The sequence below is a fragment of the Salvelinus fontinalis genome, chromosome 39 (genome assembly GCF_029448725.1).
Source record: "Salvelinus fontinalis isolate EN_2023a chromosome 39, ASM2944872v1, whole genome shotgun sequence".
NCBI classification, from domain to species: Eukaryota; Metazoa; Chordata; class Actinopteri; order Salmoniformes; family Salmonidae; genus Salvelinus; species Salvelinus fontinalis.
In genome coordinates, this window is record NC_074703.1 from 23,142,257 (window position 1) to 23,169,742 (window position 27,486).

Genomic DNA, 27,486 nt, shown 5'->3' on the forward strand with positions numbered 1-27,486 from the left:
TGAAAATGCTGATAAACTATTTTGGTTCTGTTTTACAAAGAACGTATTCGTATTCTGGAAACATTTCAAATCCATCTGCAGGTTTATGCCAAAGTAGTCTGAAGCGACTCATCTGTGCCATTGTAAAATCATTGATAGAGGGTGGCACTGTTGTCAAGGATGTTTAGCTAAATAGAATTCCAGACGTAATATATAACCAATTTGTGCTGGCTGCTGTACCATTCGTAGTCTGAACTTTGCACTGCACTTGAGGTTGGACTAGCACACTCGGGACTAGCACACTCGGCAAATGCAACAAAGTATCTAAAGGTATATTTTGCAACAAAGAGGACGATGGCAACATCCGTGAAATTGAACACCGGTGCAGACATGCCCATTCTCGGTCTCGGGACGTGGAAGGTTCGTTCTAAATTTAGCAAGTAATCCCCTTTACTTGTATTTTGCCAAGAAAGCTAGCTATACTACTAGCTAGCTAGCTAGGTCCAACTTTTTGAGTTCTTGGTCTTTGAGCAACTTTGGAAATTACAGAATGCTATGCATTTATGACATATGAATACGTAGCTTTCTCTCTTCCGTTATGCAATTATAATATCTTTTCAAGTAATGTTACTTATCTCTAACATAAACTCACCCCATTCCGTACAAATGTGCGTAACCACGACATTCAAACGAGGCTACAAAGAAAACTAATGGGACTGTAGCGACTGTGTTGACTTCAAAATCGGGGGTGTGAACTAGGTTTCTATTCAAGCGTTGATCGACATGGTAATGGCTCTATAGTATTGGAGAAAAGTAGAAAAAACTGACCCTCCGTTACATCGTGACGTGTCATGTCGTAACGTACAGCACACATAAAACAATTATTTCGGTTTTACAATTTCTCTCCACCAGGTGTAGCACTTCCCTCATCCTTTAAAAACAAGAAATGGACAGTGACGGGGGTAAGGGGGGATACCTAGTCATTTTTTTCGTCATCATTGCATGCGATCATCATTCTCAAAGCCGCTGTTTACTTGTAAGATCAATTTAGCACCGCCCTAAAAACCCGATTCAAATTTGACACAAACCTTCAAATAGGTATGTAATGACACGTTATATAAACTCTTTATAGTGTTTTATTTACATTTTAGAGGCGATAAGTTGATAAGTTGGACAGATCAAAAAAGCAATTTTCCCACACGACATCTGTCCTTCTCACTATAACGCATTAGTTTCGCTTCCCCACCCGCCATTTTTAAAAAGACCCGAAGGAGCTCATTGCCTTCTTGAATTATGCAGAAACGGGCAGCGTGAAGGTCTCGGCGTGAATTCTGTTGGAAAGGGGAGAAATTGTGCTTTACAATGGTATTGAAATTACAGTTGATCTGGAAGTATTACGTTTTGGGGGCGCTAAAATAAGGTCAATTGTACGGACCAAGGCGATGTACGAGTTTACATGAGTTTACATTACTTATCACGCTCTCGACAATAACATAACCAGGAGCCAGCTGTAATTCTATAAAATGAGCAATGAGATTTGTTCGATTTGAGATTTTTATATAGCCTGCCCTACTGTATTGTCAAAATATTAGCTAGTCAAGATATGTGAACTCTTTTTAGGAATAGGCAATAAACACCATAGTTTCTGTTACAATAAAGATTTTCTTAGCCTTGGTCCTGTGATTTTGTCGTTGAAAGGCTGCACCCATTTCCTCATAGCTGTATAGCTGTAAAAGTCACAAATCCCTTTTGTGCAATATCTTGTGATCAAGTCTGTATATATTTGAATCCACAAGGGACATTTGCAGGTTACTGCATTTTATATATATATATATATATATATATATATATATATATATATATATATATATATATATATATAATGTTGTATTTATTATTTGACCATCCTCCATTCCCTCTTTGGAGGACAAACATAATTGTGTTTTTACTGCTTTTTCTTTTTTTGTTACATGTACAATTTACATACATGGAACTTTTTTTTACACAGTAGTTACATAACTATATTTTGCTATTTGACACATTACATCTGGATACATAGTACTTAAACACATCCGATAGAGATATATACATACATACATACTAGAGGTCTACCGAATAATCGGAATGGCCGTTTAATCGGGGCCGATTTCAAGTTTTCATAACAATCGGAAATCGGTATTTTTGGGCGCCGATTTGACGATTAAAAAAAAAAAAAAAAAATGTACAACTTAATTTAATCTTTATTTAACTAGGCAAGTCAGTTAAGAACACATTCTTATTGTCAATGACGGCCTAGGAAACGAGGCAGAACGACAGATTTTTAACCTTGTCAGCTCGGGGGATCCAATCTTGCATTGATTTCATTGCACTCCACGAGGAGCATGCCTGTTAGCGAACGCTAAATGCTAGCTAGTGTAACAGTATAACTTTAAACCGTCCCCTCGCACCGACCCGGGCGCGAACCAGGGACCCTCTGCACACATCGACAACAGTCACCCACGAAGCAGCGTTACCCATCGCTCCACAAAAGCCACGGCCCTTGCAAAGCAAGGGGCAACACTACTTAAGTCTCAGAGCAAGTGACGTAACTGATTGAAATGCTACTAGCGCGTACCCGCTAACTAGCTAGCCATTTCACATCCGTTACACTCACCCCCCTTTCAACCTCCTCCTTTTCCGCAGCAACCAGTGATCCGGGTCAACAGCATCAATGTAACAGTATAACTTTAAACCGTCCCCTCGCCCCGACACGGGCGCGAACCAGGGACCCTCTGCACACATCAACAACGGTTGCCCACGAAGCACGGTCGTTACCCATCGCTCCACAAAGGCCGAGGCCCTTGCAAAGCAAGGGGCAACACTACTTAAGTCTCAGAGCAAGTGACGTAACGGATTGAAATGCCACTAGCGCGTACCCGCTAACTAGCTAGCCATTTCACATCCGTTACACTAGCATTAAACTTATCTTATAAAAAACAATCAATCAATGACTGTCATTGCTCCAATGTGTACTTAACCATAAACATCAATGCCTTTCTTAAAATCAATACACAAGTATATATTTTTAAACCTGCATATTTAGCTAAAAGAAATCCAGGTTAGAAGGCAATATTAACCAGGTGAAATTGTGTAATTTCTCATGCGTTCATTGCACGCAGAGTCAGGGTATATGCAACAGTTTGGGCCGCCTGGCTCTTTGCGAACTAATTTGCCAGAACTTTACGTAATTATGACAACATTGAAGGTTGTGCAATGTAACAGGAATATTTAGACTCATGGATGCCACCCGTTAGATAAAATACGGAACGGAATAAACGTTTTGTTTTCGAGGTGATAGTTTCCGGATTAGTCAAAGGTATATGGTTTAGAGAGAAATAGTCGACGCGTTATAATTCCTGTAATAACTTGCGGCTGAATTTGAAAGGGGTTCCTTCGTTATTTTACCGTTCATGTCTTCCATAGAGAATGTCTTGATCTACTTCAAATTAGGTCTGTGTTTCGTGCAGGCTTAAACCGCCTCGACGTTTTGATACCCGTGTAAATCTCACTAGGATAAGGTAATGTTTGTCATCATATTTTCATTAATCCACTCTACAATTTTTTTTATCTTTGCTTATATTTAGCCAATATTGATCAGAGTTACCTTGTCCTATGGATATCTACACAGTTATACAATTGGTACAGTGATGTAAGCCTACATGAAACACAGACCTTATTTTAAGTGAATCTAAAAATATCCTATGGAATAAATGAAGGAACCGCTTTTCAGATTTTGCTAGGTGTCATGGGAATTATGACTCGCACTTTAGTTGTCAATTCTTACCATGCCCATTGTTAAAATAGGATTTCCTGCATATAGAAATGAAAGTTTTTGTTTTCAACATTCATCACAGGTAACTTAAACTCTATTTTTATTCAAACAGTTGAGAGTATTTGTCTCCTAAGCAGACTCTTCAGTATCATTGTCACTACAGCTGTGTGCGTGTGTGTATTTATGTATTATATTAAGTTAAAATAAAAGTGTTCATTGTTCATTCAGTATTGTTGCAATTTTCATTATTACAAAAATGTGTGTGTGTGTGTATGATATATATATATTTTAAAAAAATAATAATAATAATTTAAATTAATCGGTATCGGCTTTTTTTGTCCTCCAATAATCGGTATCGGTATCGGCATTGAAAAATCATAATCGGTCGACCTCTAATACATACACACATACACCCACCCACCGCTTGGCTTTTTCCACATTTTGTTACATTAAAGCCTTATTATAAAATAGATTTTAAAAAATTAAATAAAAAAATCCTTATCAATCTACACACAATACCCCATAATGACAAAGCAAAACCAGTTTTTTTTAAACTTTTTTGCTAATTTATATTAAAAAATTAAATATCACATTTACATAAGTATTCAGACCCTTTACTCAGTACTTCGTTGAACCACCTTTGGCAGCAATTACAGCCTTGAGTCTTCTTGGGTATGACGCTATAAGCTTGGCACACCTGTATTTGGGGAGTTTCTCCGACTCTTCTCTGCAGATCCTCTCAAGCTCTGTCAGGATGGATGGGGAGCGTCGCTGCACAGCTCTTTTCAGTTTTCTCCCGAGATGTTTGATCTGGTTCAAGTCCGGGCTTTGGCTGGGCCCCTCAAGAATATTCAGAGACTTGTCCCGAAGCCACTCCTGCGTTGTCTTGGCTGTGTGCTTCAGGTCGTTGTCCTGTTGGAAGGTGAACCTTTGCCCTAGTCTGAGGTCCTGAGTGTTCAGGAGAAGATTTTCATCAAGGAACTCTCTCTACTCTCTGTACTTTGCTCTGTTCAGCTTTCCCTCAATCCTGACTAGTCTCCCAATCCCTGCCACTGAAAAACATCCCCACAGCATGATGCTGCCACCACCACACTTGGCATTCAGGCCAAAGAGATCAATCTTGTTTTCATTAGAACAGAGAATCTTGTTTCTCGTGGTCTGAGTCCTTTAGGTGCCTTTTGGCAAACTCCAAGCAGGCTGTCATGAGCCTTTTACTGAGGAGTGGCTTCCATCTGGCCACTCTACCATAAAGGCCTGATTGGTAGAGTGCTGCAGAGATGGTTGTTCTTCTGGAAGGTTCTCCTATCTCCACAGAGGAACTCAGGAGCTCCGTCAGAGTGACCATCAGGTTCTTAGTCACCTCCGTGGCCAAGGTCCTTCTCTCCCAATTGCTCAGTTTGGCCAGGCAGCCAGCTCTAGGAAGAGTCTTGGTGGTTGCAAACTTCTTCCATTTAAGAATGATGAAGGCCGCTGTGCTCTTAGGGACCTTCAATGCTTTTTTAAAAAAAAATTATGTTTTGGTACCTTTCCCCAGATCTCTGCCTCGACACAATCCTGTCTCGGAGCTCTACAGACCATTCCTTCAACCTCATGGCTTGGTTTTTGCTCTGACATGCACTGTCAACTGTGCGACCTTATATAGACAGGTGTGTGCCTTTCCAAATCATGTCCAATCAATTGAATTTACCACAGGTGGACTCCAATCAAGTTATAGAAACATCTCAAGGATGGCCAATGGAAACAGGATACACCTGAGATCAATTTCGAGTCTCATAGCAAATGGTCTGAATATAAATAAGGTATCTGTTTTAGTTTTTTATACATTTGCAAAAATGTCAAAAAAACTGTTTTAGCTTTGTCATTATGGGGTATTGTGTGTAGATTGATAAGGATTTTTTAATCAATTTTATAATAAGGCTGTAATGTAACAAAATGTGGAAAAGGTCAAGGGGTCTGAATACTTTCTGAATGCACTGTATATAGTATTTTCAGTCACAACATTTATAGATCATGGTATTTTGAACCCACCCCTCAGCTGCTCTCAGCCCATTCCACCTACTGTATCTCTGTAAATCACCCTCTTATGATTTGTCAGCCAGGAGGTAACATTGAGATCCTACTACTACAAAGGGAGGCTTACTGGATATCCTATCTAAAAACGCGTTGATCGACATGGTAATGGCTCTATAGTATTGGAGAAAAGTAGAAAAAACTGACCCTCCGTTACATCTTGACGTGTCATGTCGTAACGTACAGCACGCATAAAGCAACTATTTCGGTTTTACAATCTCTCTCCACCAGGTGTAGCACTTGCCTCATCCTTTATAAACAAGAAATGGACAGAGACGGGGGTAAGGGGGGATACCTAGTCATTTTTTTCGTCATCATTGCATGCGATCATCATTCTCAAAGCCGCTGTTTACTTGTAAGATCAATTTAGCACCGCTCTAAAAACCCGATTCAAATTCGACACAAACCTTCAAATAGGTATGTAATGACACGTTATATAAACTCTTTATAGTTTTTTTATTTATATTTTAGAGGCGATAAGTTGATACGTTGGACAGATGTGATACTGCTACTACTACTACAAAGGGAGGCTTACTGGATATCCTATCTAAAAACTTTGACCCCTAGTGGTCTGAATATTGACTTTGATCTCAGGCATTTCTTATAAACAATCATTTATTTTATGAACAAGTCTTATATATTGATATATTTGTTTTACAGCTTATTAGCATAAACCTAATATGTTCCCCCTGTTGATGATGCTTATTATGCATTAAGGTTGAACCAAAAGATTATATGTAACAAATATGAAATGAAATTGAATTAAACAATAATGTATGTTGATGCAAATATTATGTACAATATTAAATTATGTTTCTATATGATAACAATAGCCTAATATATTTAATATCTCATAAACTATTGTTTTTTTTAACAGTTTCACTAATTCATTCTAAATAACTTAATCATTATGACACACCCATCACTATTGTCATTGGTTGCACTAATTGCACTGTTTGTCTACATAACCTGGTTCAAGTATTCATGACATTACCCTGAAGAAGGCACTGTGATGCCGAACGGTTGTAAATACACAATAAATTACTGGGAGTTTATATATGGACTCTGCGACTCTATTTATTTTGATAGTTAATAGTTTATTTGCCATTAGTCAGCACTTCCACACAAACAACTTTTTTCTGGGTGTGCCACCAGCTCATGTTTTTTACGTTGAAAATTCTAAAATAATTTGCTGCGTTTTTCCATCCAGTTTTCTTTATTTTTGTAATACACTGAGTGTTCAAAACATTAAGAACACCTGCTCTGACCAGGTGAAAGCTATCATCCCTTATTGATGTCACTTGTTAAATCCACTTCAATCAGTGCAGATGAAGGGGAAGAGACAAGTTAAAGGGTTTTTAAGCCTTGAGACATGGATTGTGTATGTCTGCCATTCAGAAGGTGCCTTTGTCACGGTGCCTTTTGAATGGGGTATGGTAGTAGGTGCCAGGCACCCCGGCTTGTGTCAAGAACTGCAATGCTACTAGGTTTTTCACGCTCAACCGTTTCCCGTGTCTATCAAGAATGGTCCACCATTCAAAGGACATTCAGGCAACTTGACATAGCTGTGGGAAACATTCGAGTCAACATGGGCCAGTATCCCTGTGGAACGCTTTCGACACATTATAGAGTCCATCCCCGACGAATTGAGGCTGTTCTGAGATGCAACTCAATATTAGGAAGGTGTTCATAATGTTTAGTATACTCAGTTTATATTACACTTGATTGTTCTTGAGTGAGTTTCTCCAGTTCTTTTTGTTTTTCTTCTAACTTACTCTGTGCTTCTATGGTAGTGTTTTATTTACATTTTTTGTTATTTTTGTACTTTCCCCTTTTTCTTCCCAATTTCAATCATGTCTCATTGCTGCAACTCCCCAACGAGTTCAGGAGGCGAAGGTCAAGTCTATGCATCCTCCGAAACATGACCCACAAAACCACACTTCTTAACACCCGCCCGCTTAACCTGGATGCCAGCCGCACCAATGTGTCGGAGGAAATACTGTTAAACTGATGACCAAGTCAGCTTGCAGGCGCTTGGCCCGCCTCAAGGAGTTGCTAGAGTGCGATCCAATTCTGTCTCCCATCAACACTCTTTAAACTTTTGGTGCCAGCGAGGACACAAGAAAGTAGACGACTAGATTGATTTTAAGCCTCCTCCATGTATATCTCAGTAAGTCATGGTTTTTAAGCCTCCATAAATCCACTAGTTCTAATGTGTCCATGGTTGTCGTGGTCTCCTTAAGTGCATGAGGGTGAACGTTTTTTTGTGATTTCCATTACTGTCCATTGAAGTACTTAAAACTGTGAGATCGATAGATTGTTATAAATAGTTTCTAAGAAGCGTGAATCATCGTTATTTGGACCATAAAGATTAATGAGCCAAATCTGTTTATGGTCCAAAAGCATATATATAAAATTGGGGGGAAAAGGGGGTAAAAAAAAAAAATATATATATATTTTTTTTTTACACCCTTTTCTCCCCAATTTTCGTGGTATCCAATCGCTAGTAATTACTATCTTGTCTCATCGCTACAACTCCTGTACGGGCTCGGGAGAGACGAAGGTCGAAAGCCATGCGTCCTCCGAAGCACAACCCAACCAAGCCGCACTGCTTCTTAACACAGCGCGCCTCCAACCCGGAAGCCAGCCGCATAGCGCGATGCAGTGCCCTAGACCACTGCGCCACCCGGGAGGCCCCAATAGCATATTTAAAAGGATCCAGATCTGTTTGGACAGTGTGTACATTCGGATCGAAATTATTGTTAGTTAATATCATCACCCCCTTTTGAGTTTCTTTGCCCGTGACAGAAACATTTCTTCCTCCCAGTCCCTTTTCCACACAACCTCATCTGTAGTTGTAGAATGAGTTTCCTGTAAACAATATTCCTTATTTTTTAGCCAGGTAAAGACCGATAATGCTTTTTTTCTTTATCTGCTACGCCATTACAATTACAGCTAGCTATACTTATTTCACCATGCACCATAATATATGCCTGTATACTTACTACCAAAAAGTACCATGATGATCAACCTGCTAGACACCCTGAATTTATCCATACTTATTAATACTACCAGAATCAATGACTGACATCTATCCATGTAGCTGTACCATACTATATGCACTGCTAAACACACTGCAGCTGCAACTTACTAAGTAGACCTCCAATTGTCTTTCCAAAATCCCTCCTGGGAACACCTCCCCCATCCCAGAAGGGGCTGTTGTCCCTGATGATTTCATCCCACCGCAGTATCCGTAACGCACCTTTAGCGTCCTAAGCAGGCCTTCAACTGCCGATTGGCTGCTGAAGACCTTGACAATGTTGTATTTGAATCATTTGAAAGAAAGAATCATTCTGTTTCCTGCTCCCTCCGCAGTACCACTCCCACCCAGCTAAAGTAACTGATGCGGTGAGGGCGGCCATAGCTGCAGGCTACAGGCACATCGATGGGGCCTTCATCTACCAGAACGAGACAGAGGTGGGAGAGGGCATTCATGCCATGGTCAAGGAGGGGGTGGTGAAGAGAGAGGAGCTGTTCGTGGTCAGCAAGGTGAGATGCAATGTCACTGTCTTGCAGTACAGTTATCTCTGGTCTCAAGTTTGTACGACTGACATTGCAGTGAGAAGTTGAACCACTCCTTAATATGCTATTTAAAATAACGAACTTGATATCAAGGCTATATAATTGAAGTGATCAAATCTTGGCTAGTGAATCTGTGGTTTAGGTTGGATTGAGGAAATTGGGTGGTAGTTATGCAAGTCAAGCATGTTCTCTTTTCAGCTGTGGTGCACATTCCATGGGAAGTCTATGGTGAAAGAAGGCTGTCAGAAGACTCTCAGTGATCTCAAACTGGACTACCTGGATCTTTATCTGATACACTGGCCCATGGGCTTCCAGGTGAGACTAATACCATTTTAACACTATCTCACGTGTAGCTTTTTTGCTCACGTAGTCTCCATTGGTTCATGGCAGGGTATTCAAATCCACGCCTGGAGGTATGGAGTGCTGCTGTTTTCTGTTCTACCTGATAATGTCCCAGGTCTAAATCAGTCCCCGATAAGAGAGGAAGAATGAGAATCGGCAGTAGAACTGGCTTCAAGGTCCAGATTTGAATTCCCCAGGTTAATGGAGCTATAAGAGTGTCTTGTGATTTTTCTAATTGCTATCGTTGTTGCGCAGCCTGGAGAGGCCCTCTTCCCTACGGACAGCAATGGAAATAATATCGACGATGGGTCCAAGTTCCTGGAGACATGGGAGGTGAGTCAGTGCGAGAGGACGCGTCCTCTAAGACACTATAGGACAGTGTACAGTTCTCTTCAATTGAACATCACTTCAACTGGGTTATATTCATTAGACACCAAACGGACTGAAACAGTGACTACCTGGTCCAATAAGAAATGCTCATTTTTGTTTTCCGTTGTGTGCCCTAATGAATACAACCCTGAGTTTATTGTTATCTATCACATATTGGGGATGCCATATTGACCTGTTGTGCTGTATACTAGGCTATGGAAGAGCTGGTGGATGCTGGACTGGTCAAGGCTATCGGTGTCTCCAACTTTAACAAAGACCAGATTGAATCCATCCTGAACAAGCCAGGCCTCAAGTATAAACCTGCCAACAACCAGGTACTGACTTTCCTTCATTACTGAAGGAGTGTTTACTGATGGCGAGTCACTCAAAAAGCTCACAAGCCTGGGATCAACACAATACATTGTGAAGAACACAATGCTGATCCTATATTCTTATGTGACGTTAATTGTATCTTGTATCCCTCAACCTTCTTCTAAATGAGACTTTTCAGGACACTGAGCACCCAACGCTTGTTTTAAACCCTCCCTCAAAGGGCAGAGGCCTCGTTGTCAACATCCCTGCCCCATTGTCTTATTCACAATGACCGCTCGGTCAGGTAAAGGCCTGTTTAGTGCCTTATAGTCAGCCTCTTTCCCTGATGCAAGGCAGCAATGCTTTGGTGACCTTACATTCCTGCTGTTTTCCAGGCACATCTATCCCAATAGACATCCTGATTAACGGGTACATATCAATCTGATTATTTGAGTGGACGGACCCTCTTGTGCTTTCTATTGTCACCATACTGAACAACTTCCCAGGCTTCCTGAATAAACAGCAACACTTTTTGGGGGCTTATTTGACCGTAATACACAAAGGGTCTTAATTCAAAATAAATAAATTGTTTATTTGTAATCCACCATATCATTTAATTCTGTATCTTTATCAGGGTAAAATACCACCACTAATTCTCTTATAATACAGTACATCCCACGTGTTGTAATAAGAACTGTATGTGAAGTGAATAACCTCACTAATTATTTCTACTGCCAGGTTGAATGTCACCCCTATCTGAACCAGGAGAAGTTGATCAACTACTGTCACTCTAAAGGCATCTCTGTGACTGCCTACAGCCCTCTGGGTGCCCCAGACAGACCATGGTGAGGGCATATACTTCAACTAATAATACCTGAGAGATATGCACTGAGTATACAAAACATTAAGAACACCTGCCCTTTCCATGACACAGACTGACCAGGTGAAAGCTATGATCCCTTGTCACTTGTTAAATCCAATATTTCAACTCGATATTAGGAAGGTGTTCCTAATGTTTGATATAGTCAGTGTACATTCACCTTGTATATGAATTCTGAACATACACAGCCATTTACAGTTGTCCCTGTGAAAAGATTGTAACACTGTGTGTCAATAACAGGTTCAAACCAGGGGACCCTTCGCTGCTGGAGGATCCCAACATCAAGGCCATCGCTGAGAAGCACAAGAAGACCTCTGCCCAGGTACTGTACTCTAATACCCTTTTCACACTATCGAGCCAACCCGAACCGTACTGATATTTTCTTTAACCTGGGATCCCATTTACATGTCCACTTTCCTCTCTGTCATCCTCACTTCAGGTCCTGATCCGCTTCCATATCCAACGGAACACGATTGTGATTCCCAAGTCTATCACCCCCACACGTATCCAGGAGAATTTCAAGGTATTATCTCCCATAAATTCTCCATTATTTGAAGAGGTGTGTCATCTGATTTAGTTCACACGTGTGGCTTTGGGGTAATTGTCTTTTTGAACCATGCAGGTGTTTGACTTTCTGTTGAGCGATGAGGAAATGAAGACCATCCTGGGCTTTAGCAGGAACTGGAGAGTCTGCCCAATGAAAGGGTGAGACCCTACCTGGTTTATTTTGACCCATGTACTGTATTTTATAGTATACACTCTCTCTGCGGAGGCTCAAACTGTTTAAATAAGTATTATGAAGTCAAATTTCACTCGAATCATCATTTTAATGTGATGATGACAGCTATGTTTATTATGCTGTTACTTTTCTTTGAATGCAAATATACTTCATGTTTATTTGATTTCTGAACATGTGAAAAACTGTACTGTCTCTGAATGGTGTTTTGTTTTTCTTTGTCATCCAGGAGCATGAAGCACAAGGACTACCCCTTCAATGCTGAATTTTAAGGAAAGTTACATCTGGTGCTATGACTTGGTTGAGATGTCTGCCCTCTCTGTTGTTTAGATTCATTCTTATTTTTCCCTTTAAGACAATATGCATAAATTGACATCCTTGAGCTAGTTTCTAGCGATTGACTGATTTAGTATCTGTGTATTGCAGTATTGTTTTTCTCATGACATATACACTGACCTATGTTATAGCCTGCTAACCTAGCCTAATGCACAATGGTAATTATTTTTCAACAATCATGGAAACATAATTTGACATAGGATTGATATTAGTGAAGTTTTAAAAAAGCTTGAGAGTTTGGTCACTGGTTTGGTAGGAAATCTGGAGCCTTGGATCTGCTAACGCACAATAGGGTGTTTATGGCTTCTCACATGACCTAGTTTGTTTGTCTCTTTCGATTTGAGTCTCCAATAGTCTCACAAACTTTTTCATCAATGAGCCTCCACATTCAAAGGCCATATAATAACCATATGACTTTAAAGAATTGATGTTAACCATAAGTATTCAAAGTTTAAGCGGAGGAGCTGGGTATGTCATTCCTGGTCTTACTGAAGTAAGTTACAGAAATATCACAGTGGTACATGGACATTGTGTATGTGATGTACAGTATTACATATCAACTGTGAGATTTTTCATTTCAATCTATCTGTTTTTGTTTCAGGGATAAGAACAGCCAAAGAGTGGAAAATTGGCATATAGTAGTATAGACATAGCTTATCCAAACATTTGGTTGAACACTCCTTCCATCAAATTCCTAGTCATAGGAGCCGTTTTCCCTAGAAATAGTCATTCACAATCCTTGCCTTACAGGATAAACCACTTCTACTCATTGACTGACTCATGATGTGGGTTAAGACTGTTGTGAAATTCACAGTTCCCTTTTGTGAAAGTTTAAATAATTTTTTACCAATAAAGCTTTCTTTGCTTCAGTCATTGTGCAGATGATAAAATATGAATATATCAAGGTAGTCAGTTAGCAGTTTATATTGTTTCAAATACAGTATATAGAAATACATGACATCTTAGTGCAGAACATCAAGAAATTCTGGAATCAATCACATTTTACTGTGTAAGTTGTCAATGTTAACATATTGTTTGAGATATATCTCTGAAGAGCTGTCTAAGGACCGATTCATATCATTTCATATTAGAACGAGACGCACAGGGACATCATGATTTGAAAGGCACTTTCCAACATGTAAGTAAACTTACAACTATGCAACATTTATAATAAACGTGTTTGAACAAGTAAAGGCAACTGTAACGGTCGTTTTCCTCCTCGTCTGAAGAGGAGCATGGATCGGCTCAAAACGCAGCGTGGGTTGAATACATATTTGTTTATTTAAGAAAGACGAAGACGGAAAAACTCTTAAACAAACTACAAAACAATAAACGACGTGAACAGACCTGAATATAAAACATGAACGCACGAACAGGAAGGAACACATGAATGAAATAAACGAAACGAACGAAAACAGTCCCGTGTGGCACAAACACAGGAACAATCACCCACAAACAAACAGTGTGAACAGCCTACCTAAATATGGTTCTCAATCAGAGGAAACGTAAAACACCTGCCCCACTATTTGTCACTTACAGTTGAAGTCGGAAGTTTACATACACTTAGGTTGGAGTCATTAACTCGTTTTTCAACCACTCCACAAATGTCTTGTTAACAAACTATACTTTTGGCAAGTCGGTTAGGACACCTATTTTGTGCACGACAAAAGTAACTTTTCAACAATTGTTAACAGACAGATTATTCCACTTATAATTCAATGTATCACAATTCCAGTGGGTCAGAAGTTTACATACACCAAGTTGACTGTGCCTTTAAACAGCTTGGAAAATTCCAGAAAATGATGTCATGGCTATAAAAGATTCTGCTAATTGACATCATTTGAGTGAATTGGAGTTTGACCTGTGGATGTATTTCAAGGCCTACCTTCAAACTCAGTGCCTCTTTGCTTGACATCATGGGAAAATCAAAAGAAATCAGCCAAGACCTCAGGTTTTTTTTTATTTTAATTTCCAAATGTCTGAAGGTACCACGTTCATCTGTACAATCAATAGTACGCAAGTATAAACACAATGGGACCACGCAGCCGTCATCCTGCTCAGGAAGGAGATGCGTTCTGTCTCCTAGAGATGAACGTACTTTGGTGCAAAAAGCGCAAATCAATCCCAGAACAACAGCAAAGGACCTTGTGAAGATGCTGGAGGAAACAGGTACAAAAGTATCTATATCCACAGTAAAACGAGTCCTATATCAACATAACCTGAAAGGCCGCTCAGCAAGGAAGAAGCCACTGCTCCAAAACCGCCATAAAAAAGCCAGACTACGGTTTGCAACTGCACATGGGGACAAAGATCGCACAAATGTTCTCTAGTCTGATGAAACAAAAGTAGAACTGTTTGGCCATAATGACAATTGTTATGTTTGGAGGAAAAAGCAAGCCGAAGAACACCATCCCAACCGTGAAGCACGGGGGTGGCAGCATCATGTTGCGGGGGTGCTTTGCTGCAGGAGGGACTGGTGCACTTCACAAAATAGATGGCATAATGAGGATGGAAAATTATGTGGATATATTGAAGCAACATCTCAAGACATCAGTCAGGAAGTTAAAGCTTGGTCGCAAATGGGTCTTCCAGATGGACAATGACCCCAAGCATACTTCCAAAGTTGTGGCAAAATGGCTTAAGGACAACAAAGTCAAGGTATTGGAGTGGCCATCACAAAGCCCTGACCTCAATCCCATAGATAATTTGTGGGCAGAATTGAACAAGTGTGTGCGAGCAAGGAGGCCTACAAACCTGACTCAGTTAAACCAGCTCTGTCATGAGGAATGAGCCAAAATTCACCCAACTTATTGTGGGAAGCTTGTGGAAGGCTACCCGAAACGTTTGACCTAAGTTAAACAATTTGAAGGCAATGCTACCAAACACTAATTGAGTGTATGTGAACTTCTGACCCACTGGGAAATAAATATAATAATTTTTAAAATGAAATAAATATAAGCTGAAATAAATCATTCTCTCTACTATTATTCTGACATTTCACATTTTTAAAATAAAGTGGTGATCCTAACTGACCTAAGACAGGGAATCTTTACTAGGATTAAATGTCAGGAATTGTGAAAAACTGAGTTGAAATGTATTTGGCTAAGGTGTATGTAAACCTCCGACTTCAACTGTATTACATTACACACTGACATTATCAGTGGACATTCTGTTTGCCTCCTGAACTTTTCTGTCTCTCATGAACAATGTCAAAGTAGTAGTTGAATCTATATACAACTACTGGACTTCTCGCTGTATGTCCCCAGTGTTTTTCACAGACAGGAAGACGGGCATTACAGCATAGGAATGTGGGTGTCAGGTCAGTGTCCTTTCTCTGTCTTTAGCTCCAGTTCCACTGAGGTTTCAGCACTCTGCATACAGAGGGAAGTCTTTGTGCTTGTTGCCCTTGCAGTGAGGATGAGGGTACGTCAGGGAAGAACAGGTTAAGAGGATAGTGGGGTTGAAGTCAGCATCTAGACACTCTGGAACTCTGTGGACTCACCATTCCATAGCGAATCCTTTCCAGTTTCTGTTGAAACCCAGGATGACTGTCATGTCTTCGTCACTCAGCTCGAAGTCAAACATCTGTTTGAAGGTGACAAAATAACAATGTAGAAATGTGAAGGAACCAGTGGCTTGAAACCAAAAGATTGTGGGTTCAAATCTGACATTTTCTCTTTTTGAATACAATTCAACAACTGTCAATGTCAAATATTTGAAGATGTAAAAGTGTGAAGGTCTCAGTGGCTCCCAAGTTAAATCCCTGCCTTGCATGTTGGTTCAAAACAAATCTCTTGTCCGTTGGTGTACACCTCTCAATATGGGGCGAAGGTTAACCTTTCAACAGGACCCTAAGCACACAGCCCAGACAACTCAGGAGTGGCTTCGGGACAAGCCTCTGAATGTCCTTGAGTGGCCCAGCCAGAGCCCGGACTTGAACCTGCCACAACCATTTGTGGAAAGACCTGAAAATAGCTGTGCAGGGACGCTCCCCATCCAACCTGACAGAGCTTGAGAGGATCTGCAGAGAAGAATAGGAGAAACTCCCCAAATACAGGTGTGCCAAGCTTGTAGTGTCATACCCAAGAAGAGTCGAGGCTGTAATTGCTGCCAAAACTGCTTCAACAAAGTACTGAGTAAAGGGTCTGAATACTTATGTAAATGTGATATTTCAGTTATTTTTAGTTATTTATTTGCAAAATAAAATTACAAACCAGTTTTGCTTTGTCATTATGGGGTATTATGTGTAAGTTGATGAGGGGAAAAACTATTTAATACATTTTAGAATAAGGCTTTAACGTAACAAAATGTGGGAAAAGTGAAGGGGTCTGAATACTTTCCAAATGGACTGTAATTTTAAATATAGGCACGTTTTCATTTAAACTAAGTGCCCACTTTTTCCAGTTTTTCTCTTTTCACAGGACGGAGCCCAGGTATTTACCACCATGAGACATTCAATAGCTGAGCCTGGGATCGAACGTACAATCCCGTACATCAGAGGTAAGATTCTTACCAGAGCCAACGGCACTTCCAACCTTAGAACACTACTCTTTGTATATTTGACTTTGAAAGCTGCAGAAAACAGACAAGATATGAACCTAGAACCTCTAGGTTAGGAGGCAGGGATTTAACCTCTGTGCGACCAACTCCATCCAGTTATAATTGTCAAAAAATACCTGAACATTTTCCTTGATCCAGGAGGGCATAGCCGACTTGGGAATGACGATCACATTCCCCTGGATTTGAATGCGGATAAGGACCTGTGGAGATAAGAACAGGGATTGGTCCCTTAACTGGACCCATACAAATCAGCTGGGCTTGACAATCTGGACCCCCTATTTCTGAAACTGTCCGCCGCCATTGTCGCACCCCCTATTACCAGCCTGTTCAACCTCTCCTTCGTATCATCTGAGATCCCCAAGGATTGGAAAGCTGCCGCTGTCATTCCCCTCTTCAAAGGGGGAGACACCCTGGACCCAAACTGTTACAGACCTATATCCATCCTGCCCTGCCTAGCTAAGGTCTTCGAAAGCCAAGTCAACAAACAGATCACTGACCATCTCGAATCCCACCGTACCTTCTCCGCTGTGCAATCCGGTTTCCGAGCCGGTCACGGGTGCACCTCAGCCACGCTCAAGGTACTAAACGATATCATAACCGCCATCGATAAAAGACATTACTGTGCAGCCGTCTTCATCGACCTGGCCAAGGCTTTCGACTCTGTCAATCACCATATTCTTATCGGCAGACTCAATAGCCTCGGTTTTTCTAATGACTGCCTTGCCTGGTTCACCAACTACTTTGCAGACTGAGTTCAGTGTGTCAAATCGGAGGGCATGTTGTCCGGTCCTCTGGCAGTCTCTATGGGGGTACCACAGGGTTCAATTCTCGGGCCGACTCTTTTCTCTGTATACATCAATGATGTTGCTCTTGCTGCGGGCGATTCCCTGATCCACCTCTACGCAGACGACACCATTCTGTATGCTTCCGGCCCTTCCCTGGACACTGTGCTATCTAACCTCCAAATGAGCTTCAATGCCATACAACACTCCTTCCGTGGCCTCCAACTGCTCTTAAATGCTAGTAAAACCAAATGCATGCTTTTCAACCGTTCGCTGCCTGCACCCGCACGCCCGACTAGCATCACCACCCTGGACGGTTCCGACCTAGAATATGTGGACATCTATAAGTACCTAGGTGTCTGGCTAGACTGCAAACTCTCCTTCCAGACTCATATCAAACATCTCCAATCCAAAATCAAATCTAGAGTCGGCTTTCTATTCCGGAACAAAGCCTCCTTCACTCACGCCGCCAAACTTACCCTAGTAAAACTGACTATCCTACCGATCCTCGACTTCGGCGATGTCATCTACAAAATAGCTTCCAACACTCTACTTAGCAAACTGGATGCAGTTTATCACAGTGCCATCCGTTTTGTTACTAAAGCACCTTATACGACCCACCACTGTGACCTGTATGCCCTAGTCGGCTGGCCCTCGCTACATGTTCGTCGTCAGACCCACTGGCTCCAGGTCATCTACAAGGCTACGCTAGGTAAAGTGCCGCCTTATCTCAGTTCACTGGTCACGATGGCTACACCCACCCGTAGCACGCGCTCCAGCAGGTGTATCTCACTGATCATCCCTAAAGCCAAAACCTCATTTGGACGCCTTTCCTTCCAGTTCTCTGCTGCCTGCGACTGGAACGAATTGCAAAAATCTCTGAAGTTGGAGACTTTTATCTCCCTCAACAACTTTAAAAATCTGCTATCCGAGCAGCTAAGCGATCGCTGCAGCTGTACATAGTCCATCTGTAAACTACCCACCCAATTTACCTACCTCACCCCCATACTGCTTTTATTTATTTACTTTTCTGCTCTTTTGCACACCAGTATCTCTTCTTGCACATGATCATCTGATGATTTATCACTCCAGTGTTAATCTGCTAAATTGTAATTATTCGATTTATTGCCTACCTCAAGCCTTTTGCACACATTGTATATAGATTCTCTTTTTCCTACCATGTTATTGACTTGTTTATTGTTTACTCCATGTGTAACTATGTGTTGTTGTCTGTTCACACTGCTATGCTTTATCTTGGCCAGGTCGCAGTTGCAAATGAGAACTTGTTCTCAACTAGCCTACCTGGTTAAATAAAGGTGAAATAAAAAAAATAAAAAACTGGCCCTAGACCAAGACTCCTTTTACCCAGCCAAAGAATGTAACTGTTACCATGTGAGTGTAACGGCGGGTGCGTGTAATGAGTGAGGAGTCAAATGCAGAGAGCGAAATGAACGGGAAAACGCTTTAATGTCCTTCAAAAACGTTACAGGTCCAAACATGGGTGAATGCCCAAAACACTGGCGCTAAACAAACCCCAAACCTCGTTACAAACACTGGACAGCGAAAAACCCAAAACAAGACCAGATACATCACCAAACGTAACAACCAATAAGCCCGCACAAACACTAGCGGGCAAAACGAACCTAAATAGCACCCATCCCAAAACCCCAACAAGGAACAGGTGAAAACAATTAGACAGAAATAAACGAAAAGGAAAAAGGGATCGGTGGCAGCTAGTAGACCGGCGACGACGACCGCCGAGCGCCACCCGAACGGGAAGGGGAGTCACCTTCGGTGGTATTCGTGACAGTCCCCCCCCCTGACGCGCGGCCCCCGCAGCGCGCCGACACTGGCCTCGGGGACGACCCCGGGGGCGAGGTGCAGGGCGATCCGGATGGAAGCGATGGAATTCCCTTAGTATAGTTGGATCCAATATATCCCCCACCGGGACCCAGCACCTCTCCTCCGGCCCGTACCCCTCCCAGTCCACGAGGTACTGCAGGCCCCTCACCCGGCGTCTGGAGTCCAGAATGGACCGTATCGTGTATGCCGGGGACCCCTCGATGTCCAGAGGGGGCGGAGGGACCTCCGGAACCTCACCTTCCTGCATGGGACCAGCTACCACCGGCCTGAGGAGAGACACATGAAACGAGGGGTTAATACGATAATACGAAGGAAGTAACAATCAATAACACACCTCGATTATTCTCCTCGGGACTTTAAATGGCCCTACACACTGCGGACCCAGTTTCCGGCAGGGCAGGCGGAGGGGCAGGTTTCGGGTCGAGAGCCAGATGCGCAAACACGGGGGCCTCACTGCAGTGAGGGTCAGCGCTCCTCTTCTGCCGTCCACTTGCCTGACGCAATGACTCCTGGATGGCTCTCCAGGTCTCCTTAGAGCGCTGCACCCACTCCTCCACCGCAGGAGCCTCGGTCTGGCTCTGATGCCATGGTGCCAGAACTGGCTGGTACCCCAACACACACTCAAATGGTGACATGTTGGTAGAGGAGTAGCTTAGTGAGTTCTGGGCCATCTCTGCCCAGGGGATGTATCTTGCCCACTCCCCTGGCCGGTCCTGGCAATACGACCGCAGAAACCTACCCACCTCCTGGTTCACTCTCTCCACCTGCCCATTACTCTCCGGGTGATAACCCGAGGTCAGGCTGACCGAGACCCCCAGACACTCCATAAACGCCTTCCATACTCTGGACGTGAACTGGGGACCCCGATCAGAAACGATATCCTCGGGCACCCCGTAGTGCCGGAAGACATGGGTGAATAGTGCCTCTGCAGTCTGCAGGGCCGTAGAGAGACCGGGCAACGGGATAAGACGGCAGGACTTAGAGAACCAATCCACAACGACCAGGATCATCGTGTTCCCCTGAGACAAGGGAAGATCAGTAAGAAAATCTTCGGTTTTCCACTCATCTCCCTCCCGAATACGCATCTCCCTCCCGGTCCAATTTCGTGAAGAATCGCGCCCCGTGAAATGATTCCACCGCCGTAGCGATGAGAGGTAGTGGGTAACTAAAACCCACAGTGATGGAATTTAGACCTCGATAATCAATACACGGACACAAACCACCCTCCTTTTTCTTCACAAAAAAGAAACTCGAGGAGTCGGGTGACATGGAGGGCCGAATGTACCCCTGTCCCAGAGCCTCCGTGACATATGTCTCCATAGCCAACGTCTCCTCCTGGGACAACGGATACACGTGACTCCTGGGGAGTGCAGCGTTTACCTGGAGGTTTATCACGCAATCCCCCTGTCGATGGGGTGGTAATAGGGTCGCCTTCCTCTTACTGAAGGCGATAGCCAAATCGGTATACTCAGCAGGAATGCGCAGGGTGGAAACCTGGTCTGAACTCTCCACCGTTGTCGCACCGATGGAAACTCCTAAACACCTGCCTGAACACTCATCAGACCACCCCTGGAGAGCTCCCTGTCTCCACGAAATAGTAGGATTGTGAATAGCCAGTCAGGGAATCTCCAGCACCACCACCGCCGAATGGTGGCCAGGTAGAGATCGAGTTGTAGCAGAAATCCCTGGCACCCTGCCGCTGCTCCATCGTACTCCCTCGGAGGCGTGATGCGCAGGGCGCTGGCACCGGATCCCGCTGGAGGAGATGATAGAGTTGCTGGTGGGAGGGTAGGTGGGGTAGTAGGGAGACCACTCCTCTCCCAACGATCCATCCTCTCCATCATCTGATCCATTGCTGATCCAATGCGATGGAGGTTGGACGAATGATGAAGGACTCTCCCCTCCATCGTGGGGAGAGGGGTGGTCGCTGCTCCTGCTGACTCCATCTGAAGGTGCGGGCTTCTGTAACGGCGTGTGCGTGTAATGAGTGAGGAGTCAAATGCAGAGAGTGAAATGAATGGGAAAACGCTTTAATGTCCTTCGAAAACGTAACAGGTCCAAACATGGGTGAATGCCCAAAACACTGGCGCTAAACAAACCCAAAACCTCGTTACAAACACTGGACAGCGAAAAACCCAAAACAAGACACGATACATCACCAAACGTAACAACCAATAAGCCCGACCAAACACTAGCGGGTAAAACGAACCTAAATAGCACCCATCCCAAAACCCCAACAAGGAACAGGTGAAAACAAATGGTATTTGTGACAGTGAGTGTTGGACCCACGTCGCAATGACATGGTTTCAAAACAATGATTCTTATGTCAGAAGAGACTTGTCTTGGAAAACAGCAGCCAAAACCTTGACAATTGATTGTCCCCATTCTAACCCCTGGCCGTTTTCTTTAAAAGCTTTACACATGCGATCCATAACCAATTTCATACGTAGATTTATATACAATGATTCGCCTATCTGCATATATCATTGTACTGTAAGGTTCTTTGAAGCCGTGTCAACCTCAACTTGAATGGACTTTTGTTGAAAATTGAGAATTTCACGAATCATGACAGGAGTAGGCGTGGTTGAGAACAAGGTTTGTTCTGCCCTTTGTATTCCCTATTCCCTGTGTTTAGTGAAATCATGTGACATGCCTGGATTTTAACCTTTTTTTATATTGTACCCTTTCCTTTTTCTGTCAGATGGTCCACCACCATCCTCAGACAATTCATTTAATTTTTTATGTAATTCAATATTTCTGAATAAGGCTTAAAATGCAGGATCAAATCTTGCTACAGTATGTCACTAAAGGCAGAATTAAACTTCTTATGGCTGCAAGGGGCAGCACTGAGTAACCTGGAAAGAGGTGGCCATTTCAAACGGCCTCCTACTCAATTCTTGCTCGTACAATATGCATATTATCATTTCTATTGGATAGAAAACACTCTCTAGTTTCTTAAACCGTTTGAATTATTTCTCTAAGTGAACCAGAACTCTTTCTGCAGCCCATTTCCTATCCGGAAGTGAGATTTCCAAATGCTAGGTCTTTTTTCAAGAGCTTGTCTATAAAAGGGCATGTCACTTGGGACCATAGAAACACGTCATACGCCTTCCCCTGGGTGTCATGCGGAAGTGAGAGCAGAAAGGACTTGAATATCTCGTTCTGGGATTGAATACAGCCTCTTGGAGTGAGAGGTCCGCCATAATTTCTTTTTCTCGAAGGCGCGAATTTGGACCTTGAATTGCCTCCTGGAAAACCGTCGTTATAGATGAATATAATCTCCGGCTTCGATTTTACTTGATACATGTCACAATATCATCCTAAAGTATGTTTTTTCAATATAGTTTAATTATATTATTGAAATTTATTCGGGACTTTAGACGTGATGCATTGGAAGAATTTTTTCAAGAAGGAGAGGTTAGCGCCGCACGGCCAGTGTGCTTGCTAATTCAAGAGGGAAATAGTTCGTTCTGGATCCAAACAAAGACCGTTCTGGACAATGGACCCCTTTACAACATTCTGATGGAAGATTAACAAAGATAAGGACCCAATTTGGGATGCTAATTCATATATCTGTCGAGCTGTGCTATCGCTACCGATTACTTGGAATCAATGCTGTTGTGTGTTAGCCATTGCAGTAAGCTAATATAACGATATATTGTGTTTTCGCTGTAAAACACTTAAAAAATCGGAAATATTGTCTGTATTCACAAGATCTTTGTCTTTCATTTTGCTATACACCATATATTTTTCTGAAATGTTTTATGATGAGTAATTAGGTAGTTGACGTTGGTGTCTGTATTTACTCTGGCTACTCCCGTGCTATTTCTGACTGTAGCTATGATGGTAGCATCAATGTAAAACTGATTTATAGCTCAAATATGCAAATTTTTCGAACAAAATATAGATTTATTGTGTAACATGTTATAGGACTGTCATCTGAGGAAGTTGTTTCTAGGTTTGTTTGGTTGGATCTTGGTTAGTTAGGTGGGCTTTGTGCATGCTACCTGTGCTGTGAAAAATGTCTGTCCTCTTTTGTATTTGGTGGTGAACTAACATAAATATACGTGGTGTTTTTGCTGTAAAACATTTTAAAAATCGGACACGTTGGCTGGATTAACAAGATGTTTATCTTTCAAATGCTGTATTGGACTTGTTAATGTGTGAAAGTTAAATATTTAAAAAAAAATGATTTTGAATTTCGCGCCCTGCAATAGAGCTGGATGTTGTCATAAGTGTACCGATGTCGGGACAGTCCGCCTAACAGGTTAAGGGAAAGTGTTGTTTCTCTCATTGTGCTGTGGTCTTATTGTGCTTATCAGCGATGGCCTTTACTTTTTGGTCCTCAAGCTGAGATGGCTCTATTTAAGTCTTCCTTATGATGACATGAAGTCAAACACACATCATTTGTAATGGTGGGTGGCGTCTGAAAAAAATTCTGTAAGTAGGGAAAGAATAGGGTCCAACACTGCACACACTCATTGAAACGTTGTCAATAACCAATTACATACCATGAATGTTTTCAATCATTTCAGTGTAATTCTATAACCTCGACTTTATACACATCAGGAAATCAACTCAAAGTTTATTTGTCACGTGCGCCGAATACAACAGGTGTGTAGACCTTACAGTGAAACGCTTACTTACAGGCTCTAACCAATAGTGCAAAAAAGGTGTGTGTGTGTGTGTGTGTGTGTGTGTGTGTGTGTGTGTGTGTGTGTGTGTGTGTGTGTGTGTGTGTGTGTGTGTGTGTGTAAGTAAAGAAAACAACAGTAAAAATACATTTGAAAATAAGAGTAGCAAGGCTATATACAGACACCGGTTAGTCAGGCTTATTGAGGTAGTATGTACATGTAGGTATGGTTAAAGTGACTATGCATTTATGATGAACAGAGAGTAGCAGTAGCGTAAAAAGAGGGGTTGGCGGGTGGTGAGTGGTGGGACTCAATGCAGATAGCTCGGTTAGCCAATGTGCGGGAGCACTGGTTGGTCGAGCCAATTGAGGTAGTATGTACATGAATGTATAGTTAAAAGGACTATGCATGTAAGATAAACAGAGAGTAGCAGCAGCGTAAAAGAGGGTTTGGGGGGGGCACACAATGTAAATAGTCCGGGTAACCATTTGATTACCTGTTCAGGAGTCTTATGGCTTGGGGGTAAAAACTGTTGAGAAGCCTTTTTGTCCTAGACGTGGCACTCCGGTACCGCTTGCCATGCGGTAATAGAGAGAACAGTTTATGACTGGGGTGGCTGGGGTCTTTGACAATTTTTTGGGCCTTCCTCTTACACCGCCTGGTGTAGAGGTCCTGGATGGCAGGCAGCTTTGCCCCAGTGATGTACTGGGCCGTACGCACTACCCTCTGAAGTGCCTTGCGGTCGGAGGCCGAGCAATTGCCGTACCAGGCAGTGATGCAACCAGTCAGGATGCTCTCAATGTTGCAGCTGTAGAACCTTTTGAGGATCTCAGGACCCATGCCAAATCTTTTTAGTTTCCTGAGGGGGAATAGGCTTTGTCGTGCCCTCTTCACGACTGTCTTGTGTGTTTGGACCATTCTAGTTTGTTGTTGATGTGGACACCAAGGAATTTGAAGCTCTCAACCTGCTCCACTACAACCCCATCGATGAAAATGGGGACATGATCGGTGCTCCTTTTTCTGTAGTCCACAATCATCTCCTTAGTCTTGGTTATGTTGAGGGAGAGGTTGTTATTCTGGCACCACCCGGCCAGGTCTCTGACCTCCTCCCTATAGGCTGTCTCATCGTTGTCGGTGATCAGGCCTACCACTGTTGTGTCGTCTGCAAACTTAATGATGGTGTCGGAGTTGTGCCTGGCCATGCAGTTGTGGGTGAACAGGGAGTACAGGAGGTGACTGAGCACGCACCCCTGGGAAGCTCCAGTGTGGAGGATCAGTGTGGCAGATGTGTTGTTACCTACCCTCACCACCTGGGGGCGTCCCGTCAGGAAGTCCAGGATCCAGTTGCAGAGGGAGGTGTTTAGTCCCAGGATCCTTAGCTTAGTGATGAGCTTTGAGGGTACTATGGTGTTGAACACTGAGCTGTAGTCAATGAATAGCATTCTCACATAGGTGTTCCTTTTGTCCAGGTGGAAAATGGCAGTGTGGAGTGCAATAGAGATGGCATCATCTGTGGATCTGTTTGGGCGGTATGCAAATTGGAGTGGGTCTAGGGTTTCTGGGATAATGGTGTTGATGTGAGCCATTAAAGCACTTCATGGCTACGGACGTGAGTGCTACGGGTCTGTAGTCATTTAGGCAGGTTGCCTTTGTGATCTTGGGCATAGGGACAATGGTGGTCTGCTTGAAGCATGTTGGTATTACAGACTCAATCAGGGACATGTTGAAAATGGCGCTGGAGGCGTGTGTGATCTATCTCACAATGGTCCTCAACCAGGTACTGTAGTCTGTATTGATCAAGACAGACAAAACAAGTCAGTACAGTTTGTACCAAGGTATTATTGCCCCACCTCTGTATTACCAACGGCTTTGTTTGTTTTTGTCCCTTCAGAATGAATGCCACCTGTATCTGACTCAGTTGCAGGCAAGTTGGTACTTACCCTGGCTTGTTCTGGATGGATTCAATCTGGTCTTTGTTAAAGTGTTGTAATACAGTAATATTAGACTGCTGCAGTGCATGTTGAAACACAATTTAAATGCCAATATAGCCTATGTGTCACGATCGTCTTGACTTGGAAGAGAGGACCAAAACGCAGTGTGTGAAAAATACATTCTCTTTTATTAGAGAGACGAACAACGAACGAAACAAAACAACAAACTGACGACCGTGAAGCTATATAAACAAATGGTGCTGACACTGACCACTACACAATGACATAGACAATTACCCACAAACGCATAATGCCTATGGCTGCCTTAAATATGGCTCCCAATCAGAGACAAATGAAAGACAGCTGTCTCTGATTGAGAACCACTCAGGCAACCATAGACACACCTAGACACATTCACTAAACACAACCCCGTACACTAAACCCAACACCCCCTTTACCATATAACCACCCAAGACGAGACAAAACACAAACATTCCCCATGTCACACCCTGACCTAACTAAAATAATAAAGAAAACAAAGAATACTAAGGCCAGGGCGTGACAGTACCCCCCCCCCCCCCACAAAGGTGCGACCTTCGGCCGCAAAACCTAACACAGAAGGGGAGGGTCCGGGGTGGGCCTTCCTATGGCGGCGGCTCGGGTGCGGGACGTGACCCCCACTTCACCATTGTCAATACCAGCTTTGGTGTCTCTGGAAGATCATGGCTGACTGGCGGCTCTGGAAGATCGTGGCTGACTGGCGGCTCTGGCTGCTCGTGGCTGGCTGGCGACTCTGGCTGCTCGTGGCTGGCTGGCGACTCTGGCTGCTCGTGGCTGGCTGGCGACTCTGGCTGCTCATGGCTGGCTGGCGACTCTGGCTGCTCATGGCTGGCTGGCGACTCTGGCTGCTCATGGCTGGCTGGCGACTCTGGCTGCTCATGGCTGGCTGGCGACTCTGGCTGCTCATGGCTGGCTGGCGACTCTGGCTGCTCATGGCTGGCTGGCGACTCTGGCTGCTCATGGCTGGCTGGCGACTCTGGCTGCTCATGGCTGGCTGGCGACTCTGGCTGCTCATGGCTGGCTGGCGACTCTGGCTGCTCATGGCTGGCTGGCGACTCTGGCTGCTCATGGCTGGCTGGCGGCTCTGGCTGCTCATGGCTGGCTGGCGGCTCTGGCTGCTCATGGCTGGCTGGCGGCTCTGGCTGCTCATGGCTGGCTGCCGGCTCTGGCTGCTCATGGCTGGCTGGCGGCTCTGGCTGCTCATGACTGGCGGAAGGTTCTGGCTGCTCCTGTCTGCTC

General features: G+C 43.2%; 2 protein-coding genes across 2 annotated transcripts in view; one reads left to right on the plus strand and one right to left on the minus strand.

Annotated features, from left to right (window-relative positions):
• LOC129838492 (transcription factor EC-like) overlaps positions 1-1,003 on the minus strand; it is a 63,486-nt gene extending 62,483 nt beyond the window's left edge. The window contains exon 1 of the mRNA XM_055905484.1: positions 632-1,003. The gene's annotated coding sequence lies outside the window, so the exon portion shown is untranslated. The remainder of the gene's footprint in view (positions 1-631) is intronic.
• On the plus strand, positions 207-13,286 carry LOC129838493 (aldo-keto reductase family 1 member B1-like). Its single transcript, XM_055905485.1, has 10 exons — positions 207-399; positions 9,236-9,409; positions 9,641-9,757; positions 10,040-10,117; positions 10,366-10,488; positions 11,204-11,310; positions 11,586-11,667; positions 11,785-11,868; positions 11,968-12,050; positions 12,311-13,286. The coding sequence occupies exons 1-10, from the start codon at positions 334-336 to the stop codon at positions 12,351-12,353; spliced, it is 957 nt and encodes a 318-aa protein (XP_055761460.1). The 5' UTR covers positions 207-333; the 3' UTR covers positions 12,354-13,286.
• The last annotated feature ends 14,200 nt before the right edge of the window (positions 13,287-27,486 follow it).

Coding starts and splice junctions, on each gene's coding strand:
- LOC129838493 (XM_055905485.1), top strand. CDS start 334: ATGGCAACATCCGTGAAATTGAACACCGGTGCAGACATGCCCATTCTC. Junction 10,118..10,365: donor AGTTCCTGGAGACATGGGAG/GTGAGTCAGTGC, acceptor GCTGTATACTAG/GCTATGGAAGAGCTGGTGGA. Junction 11,668..11,784: donor ACAAGAAGACCTCTGCCCAG/GTACTGTACTCT, acceptor TCCTCACTTCAG/GTCCTGATCCGCTTCCATAT.